The 22,168-nt window shown below is 38.6% G+C and overlaps 1 protein-coding gene across 6 annotated transcripts in view; it reads left to right on the top strand.

Moving 5' to 3' along the window:
• Positions 1 to 20,942, top strand: part of LOC311277225 (scavenger receptor cysteine-rich domain-containing group B protein-like) — a 173,013-nt gene extending 152,071 nt beyond the window's left edge. For 2 of the 6 annotated variants that reach the window (XM_084387460.1, XM_084387457.1), the window contains 3 exons: positions 3,713 to 3,994; positions 4,094 to 4,411; positions 20,149 to 20,941. In XM_084387460.1, coding sequence (XP_084243586.1) covers positions 3,713 to 3,994; positions 4,094 to 4,411; positions 20,149 to 20,489 — 941 coding nt within the window. In that variant the 3' untranslated portion in view covers positions 20,490 to 20,941. Of the gene's footprint in view, positions 1 to 3,712; positions 3,995 to 4,093; positions 4,412 to 20,148 lie in introns of all 6 variants that reach the window. The other 4 variants (XM_084387462.1, XM_084387459.1, XM_084387461.1 and 1 more) reach the window with 3 other exon arrangements.
• The last annotated feature ends 1,226 nt before the right edge of the window (positions 20,943 to 22,168 follow it).

Below are 22,168 nucleotides of genomic sequence, written 5' to 3'. Positions count from 1 at the left end.
TTGTTTTGCTTTTCCCTCCATTGTACCGAACTCGTACCAAACCGTGATGTCTGAATCGAGGTATGAACCAAACCATGACTTCTGTGTACCATTCCACCCAAAAATGTATAAAATTCACAGATAAATAGTTTAATATCCACAAATAAATGTAAAGAGTTTCACAAAAATGTATAAAACTCACAAATAAATAAAATGAGATTTGAAAATTAAAAATAATATTTACAATAGTATGTGTTTTATGTCACAAACACAAGTCTGCCTGGAATTTATTTGTGAATGCTTCTTGTGTATTTGTAAATCCCCTCACACATCTGTGGATTTTGAAACACTTCTAGCTTAGAATTGTAGACAAATCCACAAATAAGTGGACTCCACCCACCGTTTCCTCAAGCCAATCAGATAACGGCCACATTCTCGCTACAACCAATCACGTTAGACTTTACAATCAGGGTGGTCTTGCCCTCAAATAACTTTGCTCGTTCATCTGCATTGGCTCAAATTAGTGTGACCAGACGCCCTGAAAAATTTGGGAAAATCCCGAAATCTAAGCTGTTGTTCCGAATCCAGCCTTAATTGTCCCAAAAATTATACTAAAGCAAAATCTTGAGTAGTTATTTTCTGATGAGACAAACTGTCCATGGAGGTTGAGTCGTCATTGGCTGCAGCATAATTTGTTTCTTTTTTTGAAGTTCTACAAAGATACCGTACGCGCGAATTTATAAGCATTGATTAAAACATTCTTAAAATAATAAGTACAGAGATTTATCGTACTAGGAGTGGGGACTTCTACTACTGTCATTTGATTATGAATTGATTGAATTTGATTGGACCTAGGGTCCAAAATATTATACTTAAGCCACCCCTACATTGTAGTGAAATTTCCCGCTACATAAATAAAGACGCTCTGCAACATATTCAACATATACAACATACTTTTTTTTTACAGAGCATTCACTCCAAAGACACGTCTAGACTAAACACGTAATACGCATGTGTATGCGTCACTGTTTTCACAAATTTCACTGTCAAATGAACAGATCAAGAATAGCCTACCCCCAAAGCTTGTTGAATTAACTGCTAAAACATAAAAAGTTTTCCGTTTTTAGTTGATAACAGTGTCGTGTAAACGGCCCCTAATTTGACACTGGGGGCACTGTGGGGTTCAGGTGTGTTTGATTGTGGTTGGAGCTTAAAGCAGAACTTGGTAACTTTTTAAACTTAATAAAACTGTCTAGAAATCATTTGGATGGTTAAACAACCTGTTCTGGTGATATTGGTGACTTTCCCTGCTCCCCCCAGCGTTCCCAGGTGGAAAACCAACAATGCAACTTCGGGACTACCGTCCCGGCAAGATAGAAATTGGAAGTCTCGTGAGAAGCGAGAACGAGAACGAGCACGAAACACGAATTGCTTTACGTCATGTCAATGTTCAATGATAATGTGTATGATGTATTACCCTTAACCAACTTGGTAGACATAGCTCTACACGATACAGTTGGCTTGCTCCGATCATAACAAAACGCACATGAGCAGCGGTAGGGAGGGGGAGGGGGAGGAGGCCGCCGCAAGTGAGTTCTTTACGACAGTGTTGTGAAATATACGCCCCACAGCTGTAGGGGGAGCTCGTGGGGAAAACATGTGACAACAAAAGGGAAAATCAGCGAAGAAGTGATTAGAGTTCGCTAGAGTTGCCGAGTTCTGCTTTAACACTGCAGGACAGAAGGTCTTCAGGAGCTTCCTGCCCAAAAGCAAAATCTGGAGACAAGTCATTTAAAGTCATCCGTATGAATATTTAAGTGAAATTAAATAAAATCAATATAACTTGTGTAGCATCAATAGGGCATAGTTAGTTAGACAATAGGGGTATCGGCATGATGGAACGCGAGGGTGAAATAAGCAAAGAACATTCCGCTACACTGACATTCGCCTCAACTGATGTTTAGCTGTTTTCCTAAAATAAAAACAACATTATAAACGAATGTAAAAGTCTGCTTTGCTCATCCAGCACGAGTTCCCGACGCAATCAGTGCAACAGGAATCTGTACATAAATGTACAGTAAGGTCTGAAGAGACTTGTGTGAAATCATACAGGAGAAAAGCCAGTCAGCAAAAACGTTTTACACAGCTTTCAATGCATTTGATAATTCACACTCATAAATTAGACCTGAAATGACATGCATTAGAAGGTTATTAGTTAAAACATCTCAAAATGCACCTGCATACTATTTTTCCAGCCATGAATTTTGTCATTGAGGATTACTAAAATATTGTGCAAAAATCTCGTCTCGTCTCGTGAGATAAGTGTCTTGTCACACCCCTATTAGACAACCATTCAGAAAAGATAATGACAGACAATAACAGTTGTTGTTGCAAAATTTCAGATGTCTTCAACCTACACAGCAAAAAGTCCAGTGTTAAATTAACTCTCCTGGGAGTTTATATGGCTCCAGAGTCAGTGTTAAAATATGAGTGTTAAATTAACACTCAAGAGTGTTAAACTTAATGAGCTCATTAAGTGATTAATTGAGTGATGATTGAGCATTATTGAAGACACCTGATGATAACAAGCAGAATCACCAAAGGAGAAAATAAAAAAAATTAAGACACCGTTATGGAGATCAGTGTTTGCTTTAGTTGGGCTCTTGACCCATAAACTGTAAACATTAGATTATCTTTGGCTGTTGTATCTGAGTTATAACTGCCAGATGAACAAAGAGAAAGTTGATCAGGTTTTATTGGTTATGTTTTGACATAATCATAATTTCACCTGAATCACTGATCTCATTTAGAGTGTAATCTCTGACTTAAATGTATATTGTTGATTACAGCATCACTGTGATTCTACAGCATAAGATCTTTTTTTCTACCTAGTTTTAAGGATTTCTTAAAAGCTTTTCTGATAAAACAAAATCTTTATTTTAGGCACACACAGACATCAAGAATCAGTGTATTGATCTCAACTATGGTGACAAACAGAATATTCATTTAGGAAAAGGAAATTAGTAAGACAATTCAGATCATAATTTATTCATACCGCAATGCATGATGGGAGCCATGAATGAGTTTTGATTGGTGGCACCCAGAATGCACTGCAACATGCTTTATTATTGTCACCATTGTTGAGATTCACAGGCTGATTATTGATGTCAGTGTGTCTAAATAAAGTAATTTTCTATGTATTTTTTTTATCAGAACAATTTTTAAGAAATATTTTGGATTATATTGATAAAAATCATTTGCTGTTAAATCACAGACTGCTGTAATCAACAAGGTAAATCTGACTCTCTAAATGAGATTTGATATTCAGGTCAAATTATGATTATCAAATCATAACCAACACCACCTGATCACCTTTTCTCTTTGTTCATCTGAGAGTTATAACTCAGATACAACAGCCAAACAAAATTTGAAGTTAATGCTTTAAGGGTCAAGAGCCCAACTAAAACAAACACTCATCACCATAACGGTGTCTTAAAAAATGTGATTTTCTCCTTTGGTGATTCTGCTCGCTAACATCAGGTGTCTTCAATATTGGTCAATTATCACTCAATGAATCACTTAATGAGCTCATTACATTTAACACTCTTGAGTGTTAATTTAACACTCATATTTTAACACTGACTCTGGAGCCATATAAACTCCCAGGAGAGTTAATTTAACACTGGACTTTTTGCTGTGTAGGATATAAACCAATTTTTTTTTTTTATTTCAGTGAATCCACAAACACCAACAGTGAGCTTGGTTCCTGTAATAACTCAGAAAAGTACATTTGTCAAGTGTGTTATTGAGGATTTCTACCCCAAGGACCTCACTGTACAATGGAAAGTAAATGATATCAGCATCTGGAGATTGCAGTACAAGCTGAACGCTGAAGGTCTTAATAAAGCACACAGTCTTTATAAAGTCAGCAGTGAGACATGGAATTCAAATACCTACTATACCTGTGAGGTCACACACCAAGGAAAAACGATTAGTGTGAAGAAGAACTTCAAAGGTAAGTCGTCTAATGTTGACTTGCTCTCTCTAGCTCATTCTCTCACTTCTATAAATCCACATTTACACATTAAATAATATTTTCTTACTCTTTTTGTAGCTAAATTCACACTGACGCTGAAGCCACCAATTGTGGGAGAATTATTTGTCAATAATAAAGTTGTCTTGGAAGCTGTTGTTTCTGGAGATGTATTAAATGCAGTGCAAGAGGCTTCAGTGTTGTGCAAAGTGAAGAATGAACCTGTAAGCAGTGTAACAGGAAATATAAACTTTTCTCAAGACAATTCACAGTTTATAAGAATCCACAACATCACTATTGATAGAAAGAAATGGTTTGATGGTGAAATGGTCACCTGCAGTATTCATGACACAAATAATAACAGAGACATCAAACAGGAAATCAGTTTTGATAAAGGAGGTAAGTCAATATAAAGCTTATCCAAATAATCAATGTTGTGGCTTTATGTGCATTCATACATTCTAAACAAAAATAAAATGTGCAAATGTGCTAAATAACACTAAAAGTGGTGAATTGGCTTGGAATCATAGGGGAACCACTTTAAGTGCTGTTTGGCACCTATCTCAAGGTGATTCACAGCATCTTTGTTAAATGGTGCAATGTAGAACCATAAGAGTCTTGTGTGGGGGGCCTGGAATATTTCCTTATAGGGGGCTTTGGGGCCAAAAATGTTGAGAACCATGTTATCTTCAGGAAATACTCTGTAAAAAAAAATCCTAATTTTACAGAAAATAACAGATTACATAGTATTTAGATTAGAAATTATTTAGATTAATTAATTTCACATTTTTTTAGCTCTACAATAGTTCTGCATATTTAGTTCTAAGTCATTAAGTCATCTACACTGATGGGCAGTAACGCGTTAGAAGTAACGCGTTACTGTAATCCGATAACTTTTTTCAAGTAACGAGTAAAGTAAGGGATTACAATTGCAAAAACAGTAATTAGATTACTGTTACTTCCCCGTAAGCAGGCTGCGTTACTGCGTTATACTGCGAGACAGTCTCGCGACGTGAGCCGTGACTCGTGAGTGACAATGACATGAGCGCCGCAAAGTCAGTGGTAAACACTATGGCAAGCGATCGCGTTCAAAAGTCTGTAAACGAAACGCGTGAATTTTGACGCGTCAACACGCACCGTTTGTTCATGAACGATCCAGCCAGCACAGCCATGTGGGGCCCAAATGGGTTTGACCTGGGCTATCTAACTGGGACCCAGCCAGTTTTGTCCTCGGTTTCCATGTAGGCCCCACATGGGTTTGCCCAGATGAAATGAACACTGCTTAGTGTGCACAGTACAGGCTGTTTAATGTAACACTGAATCAGTGTTGGAGGTAATGAGATAATTAGGTGATTGAATAATGATAGTGCATTATTGATGAACACCTGCTGTTAACAAGCATAATCAGTGAAGGAAAGAGAAACACAAGAACTAGGCCTACTTCCAGCCACAGCCTTGGATGAAATCAACTGAAGATAAAATACATTACATCTCTCAAGATCGGATTAAACAACTCCACAAACAGCATTACCAGCTTATCTTATTAGTAACCAGATTGACTTTATTTCTGTCAGACGTCTACAGAATTTCTTATTGAGAATTAACAGAGGTTTAGATGTTGATTACTTATTAAAGTAATAGTTTGATTTGATGTTACTATTGTGGCGATCAGTGTGTGCTTTAGTCAGGCTCTTGACTTTTTAACATGAGTTTTTTCTCTGGCAGCTGTGTCTGTTTGTTATGGCGAGAACAGCAAAGATGCTAAAGGGCTGTTACCAATCAAATAAACTGCATTAAATAATGTAATGAGATTATTTAAAATATTTTTTGAATGTACAAATAAGAAATATTATTTGTGCATAGAAATAATATTTATAAACCGCCAGTAGGAGGCGGCAGGTGACCATCTTAATGAGTGAGTCATTGATGCAATGTGCATAAAGTTAAAATACTGAAACTAATAAAACAAGTTTTAAAAAAGAATGTGTTCATTTTATTCAATTTTAGATGATGGAATATGCAGAAAGAATAGAATTAAGCAGAAAGGTCTATTGCTTTATAACATATTAATTTTGTGCATCATGTTTTTGAAAAGTAACTAGTAAAGTAACTAGTAAAGTAACTAATTACTTTGGAAAATAAGTAATCAGTAAAGTAACTGGATTACTTTCTTGGAGAAGTAATCAGTAATCAGTAACTAATTACTTTTTCCAAGTAACTTGACCAACACTGGTCATCTACAATAGTTATATTATGCCAAGTCTATTAGTAAGTCATTACGCTAAAATTATTTGAACAGGATCATGTAGAAACACACATACATAAGAATCAGTTTATGAACCTCAACAATGGAACGAGACATTCAGATCAACTATAAACGTCACAAAAAAGGTTTTTGAAGATTGTCACCATTGTTGAGATTCATACACTGATTATTGATGTTTGTGTGAGTCTGAAAGACCCAGATTGAAACACTCAATATAATGAATGTTTAAAAAAGAATCATGATCTCTTGCTGTCATTACTTCATTATATACAGCTGCTACATAATGTAATACTAACTGTTAACATATTCATAGATCAATCTCTAGATGAGATAAGTGAATAAGGCCACTTGATGATTGTATCACCATCAATAAGTAACAATTTCACATGACCAGAATTTCTCTTGCAACTTTTCCAACACAATCTCATGAGCAGCCGGAGATAAAATGATGTCAAAAAGTCAGGGATCAAGAGCTTAAATAAATAAATAAAATAAAAATATCACCACAATGGTGACTATAACCTTTATTATTTTCTATAAAACATAAACATCTAAACCTCTTTTAATTCTCAATAAGAAGTTTTGTATGAGAGAAATAAAGTCAAACTAGATGCAAATAAGTAAAGATGCTGAGATCTAGAGCGATCTGTTTAATGTTTAATGTCATGTGATGTGTTTTCAGCTTATTAACATAAGGAAATTTTACTTTAATTTTAAAGGGATACTTCACTTTAAAATGAAAATTCTGTCATCATTTACTCACCCTCAAGTTGTTTCAAACCTGTATGAATTTCTTTCTTCTGCTGCACAGAAAGATAGATATTTTGAAGAATGTCAGTAACCAAACAGTTAACCGGAGCCATTGACTTCCATAGTACATTTTTTTTTCCTACTATGGAAGTCAATGGCTCCAGTTAACTGTTTGGTTACTGACATTCTTCAAAATATCTATCTTTCTGTGCAGCAGAAGAAAGAAATTCATACAGGTTTGAAACAACTTGAGGGTGAGTAAATGATGACAGAATTTTCATTTTAAAGTGAAGTATCCCTTTAAGGTTTTTGTTTGGCAGCCGTTACTTCCTGTTTTATCATCTAACTGTTTTATTATTGTATTAATTAGATATTATGTTTGTAATTTTACATACATTTGTATGTAATTTAAGAAAACAGAAAGTACTGTATAAAAATACAATATTTTGTCTGTATAAAATAATGAATTACTGTAATTTATCATTTATTTCGTGATACTTAAGTTGAATTGTTAATTTAGAGATTGTGCTGGACTTTAAACTTCGGTTTCAACAAGGACTTTTATTTTGATACTTATTTTGGGGTTTTCCTTAGTTTTCCAATGGTTTCCTGTTTTAAAGAGGAAGTAGGCCATATTCCTTCAGTGGTTTAGTTGTGCAAGGTACTCCATGTGGTTGCAGACATCCATCTTCATCTTGCTTATCAAAGCCCTTTGAAATGCAATATCTGTAAGTGACTGTTTGATTTTGTTAAGTGAGCATTTAGTTCTTTATTGTTGTGTTATGTAATGTAGCACTTAATTCAGCATGTTTGTTACATTTTTCCTACTCAAGTTTGCAAAGTATTAATCTATGCTGTTGATTCAACTGTATTGTTGTTGGTTCTTTGCCTTGTGTGCTTGAGAATGCTCATTTATTTAATGATCTATCTATTTTGTGAAATTCATGTTTGTGTATTTTTCTCTTTGTAGTTTCACACTTTTCATGATTAAACTTCATAAATTGCACCTTCGTGGAGTTTATTGTGGAAGTGTTTAGAGGCTGGATAACTGGATCCATTAAAACAGTGAGGCCAGTGACAGTGAAAAGATAAGCAGCAAATTGGAAAGATGGAGGGGATGCCTGTCTAACAACTGCATCTATCAGAGAGATAAAGGAATATCTCTGTTTGTTAGCCTGCACAAAGATCATGTCTTCAAGTGAATCTAAATCATCACTGCGCCATCGCATGCACAAAGAAAGTGATGATGCTTGCTCAAATTCTCAAGCTTCCACCTCATCAAGAAGTTCAACGGCCAGTTTAGCCGTCACGAAAGCTCGTGCGAGGGCAGAGGCAGCCAAGGCAAGAGCGGCTCATGCAAAGAAAGAAATTGAGATTAAAGTGGAACAAGCCCGACTTCAAGCAACACTAGAGGCACTGCAGGAAGAGAAAGAAAGAGATGCGGCCATAGCAGAAGCAGAAATTTTAGCAGCAGCCTTCACGGAAGTAGACCATGTATCAGCATCAGAGTTTTCCAAAGAGATCAGCCTCCAACGCACTGCAGAATATGCAAGAGACCAAGCTTCTAGCCGTAACTTACAACGTAGTCCTGAGCATATGTCAGACACTTACAGCCTGGCCAAATTCATTGCACGCAGTCAGTTGGTAACTTCTGGACTGAATTCTTTTGATGATAAACCTGTAAATTATTGGGCTTGGCGATCATCTTTCAAAAGTACTATTGCAGACCTTGACCTTAAGCCAGAGGAAGAGATGGATTTGCTCATCAAATATCTCGGAAGAGAATCATCTGAACAGGTACGAAGACTAAAATCAGTTAATATTAGGCACCCTTTTGAAGGTCTACAAATGGCTTGGGAGAGGCTAGAGGAAATGTATGGTTCATCAGAGGCTATTGAAAGAGCTCTCTTTTCTAAATTGGAAAGCTTCCCTAAGATATCAGGTAAAGATCTGTACAGGCTGCGTGATCTTGGAGACCTGCTTGCAGAACTGGAGGCAGCCAAGCTGGATGGCTATCTTCCTGGGTTGTCTTACCTTGACACCGCTCATGGAGTGAGCCCGATTGCAGGAAAACTCCCTTATAATATCCAAGAAAAATGGATATCGTATGGATCAAAGTACAAGAGACAACATTCTGTGGCCTTCCCACCATTTTCTGTGTTTGCTGACTTTATTCGTTCAGAAGCTAAAACAAGAACGGATCCCAGCTTTGCCATTTTTCCTTCAGCGCCAGAAAATCGAGAAAGATCAGATAAATTCAGGCAAGCTTCTATAGCTGTTCATAAAACCCAAGTCAACATGTCTGAAACAAGAAATGCTACGGACAGGATATGGACTGTTGATCCTCAACGATATTGTCTCATCCATGACAAGCCACATCCATTAAAAAGATGCAGAGGCTTTAGAGCGAAAAGTCTTGAAGATCGCAAACAGTTTCTTAAAGAACATTCAGTATGCTTCAGGTGCTGCTCTTCTATAGAACATATGGCAAAAAACTGCAAAGCTGAAATCCACTGCACTGAATGTGATAGTGATCGTCATGTGTCCGCTTTACATCCTGGTCCAGCACCCTGGAGGAAAACCGTCTCTCCTGTCTTAGAAGATGGCGGGGAGGAAAGTGAATTAATTAATCAAGAGGTAACATCAAAGTGTACTGAAGTGTGTGGAGCTGGAATGAGTGCTAGAGCATGTTCCAAGATTTGTTTGGTTAATATCTATCCTGTGGGTAACAAATCAGAATCCAGAAGAATGTATGCAATTCTGGATGAACAGAGCAACCGCTCATTGGCAAGAACAGAATTCTTTGAAGAGTTTCAAATCGAAGGATCTTCTTTTCCATATTCACTCAAGACATGTGCTGGATTAAAAGAGACAACAGGAAGGAGAGCAAGTGGCTACATTGTGGAATCATTGGATAAGAGTGTAAGCCTTCATCTTCCTACACTGCTAGAGTGCAATCAGATTCCTAACATTCGTTCTGAAATTCCTACCCCAGATGCAGCACGTCATTTCAGTCACCTCAGGGATATTGCTGATGAAATACCAGCCCTAGATCCAGATGCTAACATCCTCCTCCTCCTTGGTAGGGACCTTATTAGGGTCCACAAAGTCCGTCAACAGATTAATGGTCCACACAACGCTCCATTTGCTCAAAAGTTAGATCTTGGATGGGTAGTTATTGGAGACGTGTGTCTTGGAGGTGCTCATCGACCTGCTCATGTTGATGTTTTTAAGACCTCCATACTTGAAAGTGGCCGCCCCAGCTTCTTCTGGCCCTGTGAAAGTCAGTTCCATATAAAAGAGCAGTATGGCACCAAGCTTCAGTTTCAAGATCATCTTGCATCAAAAGGTGTAAGTGCTTTAGCAACATGTGCAAGCGAGAAGCTAGGTCAAACAATCTTTGTTTGTACATCCAGAGATCACAAGCTTGCACTGTCAGCGGACGATGACAGGTTTCTACGCTTAATGGACAAAGAGTTCTATCAGGATGAATCCAATGGCTGGGTGGCTCCTTTGCCATTTCAAGTTCCCAGAAGAAGGCTTCCAAATAACAGAGAGTATGCTTACAACCGTCTATCCTCACTTCGTCATACTTTGGACAAACGTCCTCAGATGAAAGCTCACTTTCTTGAGTTTATGGACAACATGTTCTCTAACGGACATGCGGAAATTGCTCCCCCACTCAGGAAAGACCAAGAGTGCTGGTATCTGCCTTTGTTTGGTGTTTATCATCCGAAGAAGCCAAACAAGATCCGTGTGGTCTTCGACTCCAGTGCACCTTATAATGGAGTCTCATTGAATGATATCCTACTTAAGGGGCCAGATCTCAACAATACCCTCCTGGGAGTGTTGCTAAGATTTCGTAAGGAGCCGGTGGCAATTACCGCTGACATTCAGCATATGTTCCACTGTTTTTTAGTCAGAAAGGATCACAGAGATTTCCTGCGCTTTCTCTGGTATCAAGACAATGACCCTGGTAAAGAAATAGTGGAATACAGAATGTGTGTACATGTGTTCGGCAATCGTCCCTCTCCTGCTGTTGCCATATATGGTTTGCATAGAGCGGCCAAAGAGGAAGAAAAGAACTTTGACAGTGAAGTTAAAGAGTTCGTTGAACATAATTTCTATGTTGATGATGCTCTGAAATCCTTCCCCAATGAAACCACAGCAATTAGTGCTCTGAAGCAAACTCAAGACATGCTTGCAGTAGCAAACCTTAGGCTACATAAAATAATCTCTAATCGACCTGCGGTGATTGAGGCATTTCACCCTGAAGATCGGGCTGTGGATATCAAAGATGTTGACCTCTTCTTTGAAGATACTCCAGTTCAGCGTAGCCTAGGAGTGTCATGGAACTTAGCATCAGATACATTTACTTTCCAAGCTATTGACGATAAGAAGCCATTCACAAGGCGAGGTGTACTGTCAACCGTAAACAGCTTATATGATCCATGTGGTTTCATTGCTCCTGTTACCATCAAAGGCAGGCTGTTGCTTCGGGAACTCTCAATTCAGGCTGAAGACTGGGATTCTCCATTACCAGATGACATAAAGCCAGAATGGATCAGATGGAGGAACTCCTTACAAAGTTTGCAAGATCTAAAGATACCACGAACTTACTCATCTTTTCCTACTTCTGAGGTTCAGACAAGGGAATTGTGTATATTTGCAGATGCATCCGTGAAAGCTGTTGCAGCTGTAGCTTATCTGCGATCCACATCTCGAAATGGCCAAGCAGATACTGGCTTTGTGTTTGGAAAGACAAAGCTGGCACCACAGCCAGATCTGACTGTTCCGAGATTAGAACTCTGTGCAGCAGTTCTAGCAGTTGAGATCGCAGACATGGTTGTAGAAGAAATAGACTTGCAGTTCAATAGTATCCAGTTCTACACAGATAGTAAGGTTGTTCTTGGGTATATTCATAATCGAACAAAACGCTTTTATGTGTATGTGAACAACAGAATCCAACGAATTCTTCAGTCATCTACTCCTAGCCAATGGAACTATGTTCCATCAGATGTCAATCCTGCAGACCATGGGTCTAGATCTGTATCAGCTGATTGTCTCAGTAGTACAACTTGGCTTACAGGGCCAGATTTCCTTTTGAAATCTCCAATCTTAAACGCCTTGCTTCAAGAGGATTATGACCTTGTTGATCTTGAAGTAGATCCAGAAATCCGACCACAAGTGATTTCATGTCTAACTGCAGTGTCTAATCAGTTCCTGACTCCTGAGCGTTTTGAACGCTTCTCCAGCTTGAGTAAGCTAATCAGAACGATCGCTCGTTTAAGCCACATCTCCAAGTCATTCTCCCATTCAACAAAGGAGCCAAGATGTAGTGGATGGCATCTCTGTAGTAACAGTCCTACAAATGAAGAGTTGGAAAAAGCCAGGATTGTTATCCTAAAGAGCGTTCAAAATGTAGCCTATCCAGAAGAGCTAAGTGATATAAAAGCAGGATGCAATCTCTCACCTAAAAGTAGTATACGGAAACTTCATCCTATTCTGGATGACAAAGGTATTCTGCGTGTTGGAGGCCGTATTGCTCAGGCAGGTCTTGAGAAGGAAGAGTGCAATCCTGTGATCATTCCTGGGAAACATCACGTAGCAACTTTGCTTGTTCGACACTACCATCAAGCAGTCAAGCATCAAGGAAGGCATTTTACTGAGGGAGCAATACGAGCAGCAGGATATTGGCTGATGAGTGCCAAAAGATGCATTGGAAGTCTACTTAACAAGTGTGTGACATGTAGAAAGCTTCGTCGTCCTACAGAGCTCCAACAGATGGCAGATTTGCCCGCAGAAAGACTTCAAGTGGCTCCACCTTTCACATATGTAGGAGTCGATGTATTTGGACCATGGCAGGTTGTTTCTCGCCGCACCAGAGGAGGCTGCTCCAATTCCAAAAGATGGGCAGTCATTTTCTCTTGTATGTGCACAAGAGCAGTGCACATTGAAGTTGTAGAGACATTGAGCTCAAGCGGATTCATTAATGCTCTGAGACGTTTTTTTGCAATAAGGGGACCTGCTAAGCAGATACGCTCTGATTGTGGCACAAACTTTATTGGAGCAGTGCAGGAGCTCAAGATGAATAAGGAAACTTCAGGCTCTGATCTTCAGAGGTATCTACAACAACATGCTTGTACATGGATATTCAACCCTCCCCATGCGTCACATATGGGAGGTGCTTGGGAAAGGATGGTGGGTATAGCCCGACGTATTCTTGACTGTATGTTGCTTGAAAGAAAGTCCCTGCATCTCACACACGACGTTCTTGTAACCCTCATGGCTGAAGTTTCTGCTATCATTAATGCACGCCCTCTTGTGCCAGTATCTTCAGATTCTGAAGTTCCTTTAATACTCACCCCTGCTATTCTGTTGACTCAGAAAACCTGTTCGATCCCTCCGCCTCTTGGTGAGTTTACAGATAAAGATCTTTTCAAAGCTGAGTGGAAAAGAGTTCAAAATCTTGCAGAAACATTTTGGACAAGATGGCGCCGTGAGTATCTTACCACTCTACAGAGTAGGCAGAAGTGGCAAGACAAGAAGTCTTGTCTCAAGGAAGGAGACATTGTGTTGATGAAAGATGGCCAAGCAGAGAGAAATCAGTGGCCTATGGCTATCATTGCAAAAACACTACCTAGTAAAGATAGTCTTGTGAGGAAAGTGGAGCTGAAATTTATCAGAGAAGGCATGCAGAAAAACTTTATTCGCCCTATATCAGAAGTGGTTCTGCTTTACTCCCCCTAAGATATTGGAGTACAAAAAAAACAAAACAAAGTGAGGTCTTTACATACCCCAGGCGGGGAGTGTGCTGGACTTTAAACTTCGGTTTCAACAAGGACTTTTATTTTGATACTTATTTTGGGGTTTTCCTTAGTTTTCCAATGGTTTCCTGTTTTAAAGAGGAAGTAGGCCATATTCCTTCAGTGGTTTAGTTGTGCAAGGTACTCCATGTGGTTGCAGACATCCATCTTCATCTTGCTTATCAAAGCCCTTTGAAATGCAATATCTGTAAGTGACTGTTTGATTTTGTTAAGTGAGCATTTAGTTCTTTATTGTTGTGTTATGTAATGTAGCACTTAATTCAGCATGTTTGTTACATTTTTCCTACTCAAGTTTGCAAAGTATTAATCTATGCTGTTGATTCAACTGTATTGTTGTTGGTTCTTTGCCTTGTGTGCTTGAGAATGCTCATTTATTTAATGATCTATCTATTTTGTGAAATTCATGTTTGTGTATTTTTCTCTTTGTAGTTTCACACTTTTCATGATTAAACTTCATAAATTGCACCTTCGTGGAGTTTATTGTGGAAGTGTTTAGCGGCTGGATAACTGGATCCATTAAAACAGTGAGGCCAGTGACAGAGATAATTTTACAGAGTTTTGACTACAATTTAAAATAAAATAAAAAGTTATTTTCTATAAAAATAGGATTTTTCTTACAGTGTAGTGTATTTCCTGAAGATAACGTGGTTCTCAACATAAGGAAATTTTCCAGGCCCCCCACACAAGACTCTTATGGTTCTACATAGCACCATATGACAAATATGCTGTGAATCATCTTTAAAGATAGGTGATATGTAGCACTTAAAGTGGTTCCCCTATGATTACAAGCCAATTAACCAATTTTAGTGCTATTTAGAATAGAATAGAATAGAATAGAATAGAATAGAATAGAATAGAATAGAATAGAATAGAATAGAATAGAATAGAATAGAATAGAATAGAATAGAATAGGGCATTTATATAATCATATCAGGGGATCACTCCTCAACCTCCACTAGTGTGCAGCATCCACTTGGATGATGCGACGGCAGCCACAGTACAACGGCGCCAGTGCGCTCACCACACACCAGCTACAGGTGGAGAGGAGAGAGAGTGATAGAGCCAATTCAATGTAAGGGGATTATTAGGAGGCCATGATTGGTAAGGGCCAATGGGTGGAATGTGGCCAGGACACCGGGGTTACACCCCTACTCTTTACGAGAAATGCCATGGGATTTTTAATGACCACAGAGAGTCAGGACCTCGGTTTAACGTCTCATCCGAAGGACGGTGCTCTTTGCACCGTTAAATATTTAAGCGTTTAGCACTATTTTTGTTTGAGTTATTTGAGTTGGTTATCATTGTGCTGAAGTCAGTGGTGGTCAGTGTTTGCGCTGATTAGCTTGTTCAGGTGTGTTTGATTAGGGTTGGAGCTATCCTCTGCAGGAAAATGGATCTTGCGGTCCAGGGTTGAGGACCCCTGAGAACACCAAAAAACACTGATGATATTAGTGTAATATATCAGGAAAATTAAAATTTTGATTTTACCATTATGGTGATCTTTAGTTGGGCTCTTGATCCCTTAAATATTTAACTTTAGATCTTGTTTGGCTGCTGTACCTGAGTAATAACAGTCAGATGAACAAATAGAAAAGGTGATCTGATGGTGTTGGTTATGTTTTCTATTTTCATATAAATCATAATTTTCATAATCATTATTTGTTATCATTATAGTTTTTTGCCTTTTCAATGAAATCCAAATGATTTCTTATAGTTCTGATTAATTATTATTATTATTTTAAGAATTATATATAAAAATATAAAACAACTTTAAAGAAATCATTTGACATTTGAAACAGTTCTCGGTTCTGTACTGGTGATTCGAGATCTGCTGCAACAACTAGTTATTGACTCGAGAACCGCTGTATCAGTGTGTGTGATCAGCTGAGAACTGATGAAACCTTACTACACTGTCGACAAAACTTAAAAAGTCGATGCATGTCTCCAGTATGTTTAATACGTTTTGACTAACACATTATAAACATTTACTATGCACCCTTAAAACCTTGGCAAAAACTTGCTTAGAAATTAAATTAGCTGTTCTAATGTTTTAGTATAATAATAAATGTTTAGTTTGACAGTATTACAATCTATTCATTGTGTTTCCAATCTTTAAAATAATACAGACACGACAGTAATTATGGATTAAACTTGTTTCTAACATGTTTTATTTTGTTACACTTACTGATGTTCAACAAAATACTTAAGAAACATGCATTTCGTCCCTCTGAAAGAATTGCATGCATGCTCAGCTCATCGGTTGTCAGTATGTTGAACGTTTCCGAAAGAAACAATTCTCAGTTCTGTACTGGTGATTGAGAACCGCTGTACCTGTACGTTCAATTGTAAACGCATGCTCAGTATCCGCTGCTCGTGCTCATCACTTCTCTCAGCACAACATGTCTCAGTGCAGTGAACTGTTGGAGTTACTGGAGTAACATATACTCTGGGATATTGCTTTATTTCGAGTTTGAGGGACTGTCAGGCATGTCCAAAAGTGAGTAACTTTAGTAACTTGTGGATAAGCGCTGACTCAAGACGTGACTGTTTTGAGCGATTCAGTCCAATTTGATGTACTTGTTCGACCAAATAACGATTGTTATATCATAGCCAACACTATCAGATCACATTTTCTATTTGTTCATCTGGCTGTTATCACTCAATTACAGTAGCTAAACTAAATCTAAAGTTAATAATTTAAAGGTCATGAGCCCAACTAAAGCAAACACAGATAACCATAATGACGACTTGACATTTGTTATTTTCTCCTTCAGTGATTCTGCTTGTTAATATCAGGTGTCTTTAATAATGCTCGATCATCACTTAATTATCTCATTAACTTCAACACGGCTTCAGTGTTCATTTAACACTCAAGTGTGGACTTATATAAACACTGAGCAGTGTTAATTTAACATTGGGGATTTTGATGTGTATATAGCACCTCAACCACCCCAACCCAGATAGCAACATTGTTTCGGCCCAGACCCGGCCCACATCTGGCACTTGTGGAATGATGATCTGGCCCACATGCAGCGTGGAATGACGCCACTTAGGCGGACCGCTCCTGTTTGCCAGATCTGGGCCATAGCAATGCCACATGTCAGCCAAGAGCAAAGAAATAAACCAGAACTGGACCTTATCTGAGCCACAAAGTCTGTGTATATTAAATATGGAGTCATCTCAGCCTTAAAGGAGAACTCGGTAACTCTAGCGAACTCTACTCACTTCTTCGCTGATTTTCCCTTTTTTTGTCGCATGTTTTCCCCACAAGCTCCCCCTACAGCTGTGGGGGGGCGTATATTTCACAACACGGTCGTAAAAAACTCACTTGCGGCAGCCTCCTCCCCCTCTCTAGCACTGCTCATGTGCGTTTGTTTTGATCGGAGCAAGCCAACTGTATCGTGTGGAGCTATGTCTACCGAGGTGGGTAATCTGGTAATACATCATACATGCGTGTTTGTTTATGTCGAATTGCCGTAAAGCAATTTGTGTTTCGCGCTCGTTCTCATTCTCGTTCTCGCTTCTCACGAGACTTCCAATTTCTATCTTGCCGGGACGGTAGTCCCCAAGTTGCAAGGTTGGTTTCCGCCTGGGAACGCTGGGGGGAGCGGGGAAAGTCACCAATATCACCAGAACAGGTTGTTTAACCATCCAAATGATTTCTAGACAGTTTTATTACGTTAAAAAAGTTACCAAGTTCTCCTTTAATATGCCTGTTAACAAGCAGAATCACTGAAGGAAAGAAGAGAACAGAAAAAGAGACGAGCAGAAACACAAGAACTACAACTGACTTCAGACACAGCTTTAGATGAAATCAACTGAAGAGAAACGAATACATTAAAGGAGAACTCCGGTCAGTTTTAACACTGAGCTCAATTTTTTGTAAATTTGGAGTGCTGTCAGCACAGAGAACAACGACAAAAATCGGTGTTGCCTACACCGTGTTAAATGGGGCAAGTTTTAAACCTGCTTTTAGCCTCTTAACATCCTTGATGTGTCATTACAAGTGCACAGCCAATGTGAGTGATTCGGCCAGCGCTCATACCTGTATTTACATCCTGTTTTCGGTCAAAGTCCATAGTAGTCGATTGTCGAGTTCACGCGCATGATCATAGGTAACTAAGCAACAGTGGAGAACTCGACAATCGACTACTGTGGACTTCGACCGAAAACAGGATGTAAATACAGGTATGTGCGCTGGCTGAATAAACATCATTTTTATTAATATCTTTCACGTCTACTGCAGTCAGATTCACCCGCGTTCACTCCGAAGGAATCACTCACATGACCTGTGCACTTGTAATGACACATCAAGGATGTTAAGAGGCTAAAAGCAGGTTTAAAACTTGCCCCATTGAAGTCAACAGGGTGCAAATTTTAAAAAGAGGATAACACCGATTTTTGTCGTTGTTCTCTGTACTGACAGCACTCCAAATTGACAAAAAAATTAGCTCAATGTTAAAATTGACCGGAGTTCTCCTTTAAAGACAAGTTCGGTATTTTACACTTAAAGCCCTGTTTACAGATCATTTATGATGAAATAGAATGGTTAAGATTAAAATTTGGACACATGCTGCTGTCCCGAGAATTTTAGGTTTATTTCGCTTTCCCCCCCACCTACACAATGGCAGCCTATGGGCACTGGAACAATCCTTCATAAAACACATTAAACTTTTGTTTACAAAGACGTGAAACTCACCGAGTGGTCAGGGGTGTTCACTGATATGCGCACAAAAAAATCGCTGCAAAAGATGCTTTCCAACAGATGTTTTACCATTAGTTGTTAAACTGTGGATCTATTTTTCCAAACGTCTCACACCCGTAGATTCTTCCGTTGAGAGCTTGAATAATAGACACTCCAGCCCAGTTGGTGGCGATAATGCACCTTTGCCAATTGCAAGCAAACCACTGGCATTGAATTGAATACACAGAAGAAGCAGAAGAAGAAGCGGCGGAGTAATACCGTACCTCACACAGCTCGTCCAATACAAGTCAATGGAGTTGGACAAAAACTACGATAAAACCTGTTGGAAAGCATCTTTTACAGCGATTTTTGTGTGAGCATATCAGTGAACACCCCTGACCACTCGGTGAGTTTCACGTATTTGTAAACAAAAGTTTAATGCGTTTTAGGAAGGATTGTTCCAGTGCCCATAGGCTGCCATTGTGTAGGTGGGGGGGAAAGCGAAATAAACCTAAAATTCTCGGGACAGCAGCATGTGTCCAAATTTTAATCTTAACCATTCTATTTCATCAGAAACGATCTGTAAACAGGGCATTAAGTGTAAAATACAGAACTTGTCCTTTAAATCTGTGAAGATCTCAGCAGAGGAGGATTAAACAACTCCACATTACCAGCTTCACTTATTACTAACCAGACTGACTTTATTTCTGTCAGACGTCTACAGAAGTTCTTATTGAGAATTTGATTCAGGTTACTTCATGATGATTATAAAACCATCATCACCTGATCTCATTTCACTTTGGCTTCCTTTGCTGCTGCAAATGTAATTGACAATCACACTGTAAGAGTTAACAGCCCAACTAATGAAAACACTAATCACTGTTATGGTGACTTCACATGAAACAAATTAGAGTTAATGCTCTGTTTATTCTCAATAAGATCTTTTTTAGATGTCTGACAGGAATAAAGTCAGTCTGGTTAGTAATAAGTGAAGCTGGTAATGCTGTTTGTGGAGTTGTTTAATCCTCCTCTGCTGAGATCTTCACAGATTTAATGTCTTCTTTTCTCTTCAGTTGATTTCATAAGGCTGTGTCTGAAGTCAGTTGTAGTTCTTGTGTTTCTGCTCGTCTCTTTTTCTGTTCTCTTCTTTCCTTCAGTGATTCTGCTTGTTATCAGGCTTATTAAGGCTGAGATGACTCCATATTAAATATACACTGAATTTGTGGCTGAGATAAGGTCCAGTTCTGGTTTATTTCTTTGCTCTTGGCTGACATGTGGCATTGCTGTGGCCTGTTTGTGGCCCAGATATGGCAAACAGGAGCGGTCCGTCCAAGTGCCGTCATTCCACGCTGCATGTGGGCCAGATCAGTATTCCACAAGTGCCAGATGTGGGCCGGATCTGGGCCGAAACAATGTTGCTATCTGGGAAAGAACTGCTGAAGAACCAAATATTTTTTGTGTGAAGATGATGAAAGGTTGGACATAATTTTATTTTATTTTTATTTATTTTTTTAATGCTGTCAAAAACATGGTTTGTGTAACTTATTCATTATTGTTTAATTCTTCTGTTTGATTGTTTAATAAATCTTTATTGTTTTCTCCCATACAGATGGACAGAAACCTAGTGTTGTAATCTACACATCTGATACTATCCAAACAGACACAGTCTCTCTGGCGTGTGAGGTCACAAGCTCTAAACTAAGCGATGTCTATATCATGTGGAATCTGGGCGTAGATAATTACATTGAGGGCACAACCAGTGCTCCCATCCACCGAAAGAACTCCACGTCTGTTCTCAGCATTCTAACAGTGTCGAAAGAAGAGTTTGAAAAGCACTACATCATCATCTGCGCAGTCATACATGCCAACATGGAAAATACAGGATATCCATTACAAGTTGGGACATCCAAACGTAAACGAATAGAATGTCCAGTGTGGAGTGATTATTAATGTATAATCAACTCTCCCAAATGATCATGATGTTTATCTGTTATTCACTTTTACATTCTCCTGCGTTCATATGTTGCTCTCTTGCAGATTATAAATAATTGATGTAGTTTTTGTTTAGTTTCTTTTTTTCCTGTACTGCATGGCTCAAACATCAAAGGCAAATAAATGTTTAATTTGTTGCATGCAAATAACTACCCAGAAAGCAAGCCATCATTGAAACAATGTTAAATCAGTGATAATGTATTAATATTAACTGCATTGAATCAACATCGCGTTTGTACCCGCAATTAATGTTGAAATTGTTTTGAAATTTCATCCAAAAATCAATGTTACAATGTGATGTTGGATCAACATCATGCTTGCCCTCTCAGAAAATGAAACACAACACCTACAACTGACTTAAAGACACATGACCTGAATTAACTGCAAATAAAAGAAGATAATACATCTCTAAAGATCTCAGCAGAAGTTATTTTTGACAAGTTTTGATGTTGATGTTGATGTTGATGTTTTATTGAAAATGTTTGGTCACCATATGGTGATACGTATATTCTCCCAGCCAGCACAGCCATGTGGGGCCCAAATGGGTTTGACCTGGGCTATCTAACTGTGGCCCAGCCAGTTTTGCCCCCAGTTTCCATGTAGGCCAAAACCAAAACATCCAAAACTGATTGGGCCCCAGTTAGATAGCCCAGGTCAAACCCATTTGGGCCCCACATGGCTGTGCTGGCTGGGCTATTGGAGGGTTTATTTGTGATAAGTCCCCTAGAAGACATGGAAATGGGATTACTGGATTATTACATTTGAAAATGAACATTTCTGTCTTTTATTGAATTTTAGTGCCCCAATAAGCTTTTTTCAAATATTACCTTTAATGTAGTGTACATAATAATATCGCTGTTTGTGAATCTGAAAGGTCTGCAAAATTTTAAAGATCAAAAAGTTTGACAAATAAAATTATTGTCTCCTAAAAGAAAGAATTGATTCTGAACTGTCGAAATTAGTATTTTAGTATTATTTTTTTCCTTCTATGGAAGTCAATGGGGTTCATCTGCCCAGATAGCAACATTGTTTCGGCCCAGATCCGGCCCACATCTGGCACTTGTGGAAAACTGATCTGGCCCACATCTGGCACTTGTGGAAAACTGATCTGGCCCACATGCAGCGTGGAATGACGGCCCTTGGGTGGCCCACTCCTGTTTGCCAGATCTGGGCCACAAGCAGGCCATAGCAATGCCACATGTCAGCCAAGAGCAAAGAAAAAAAACAGAACTGGATCCTTTTAAGCCTGATAACAAGCAGAATCACTGAAGGAAAGAAGAGAACAGAAAAAGAGACGAGCAGAAACACAAGAACTACAACTGACTTCAGACACAGCCTTAGATGAAATCAACTGAAGAGAAAAGAAGACATTAAATCTCTGAAGATCTCAGCAGAGGAGGATTAAACAACTCCACAAACAGCATTACCAGCTTCACTTATTACTAACCAGACTGACTTTATTTCTGTCAGACATCTACAAAAGTTTTTATTGAGAATTAACAGAGGTTTAACTCTAATGTGTTTCATTTGAAGTCACCACAACAGTGATTAGTGTTTCCATTAGTTGGGCTCTTAACTGTTAAATTAGTTTTTGTCTGTTTTAGCTGATATGACAGCTGATATGCAGCAGCAAAGAA

The sequence above is a fragment of the Rutilus rutilus genome, assembly GCF_951802725.1.
Source record: "Rutilus rutilus genome assembly, chromosome: 1".
NCBI lineage: Eukaryota > Metazoa > Chordata > Actinopteri > Cypriniformes > Leuciscidae > Rutilus > Rutilus rutilus.
Note: the sequence above shows the minus strand (reverse complement) of the source record. Positions and strands in the feature narration are given on the sequence as shown.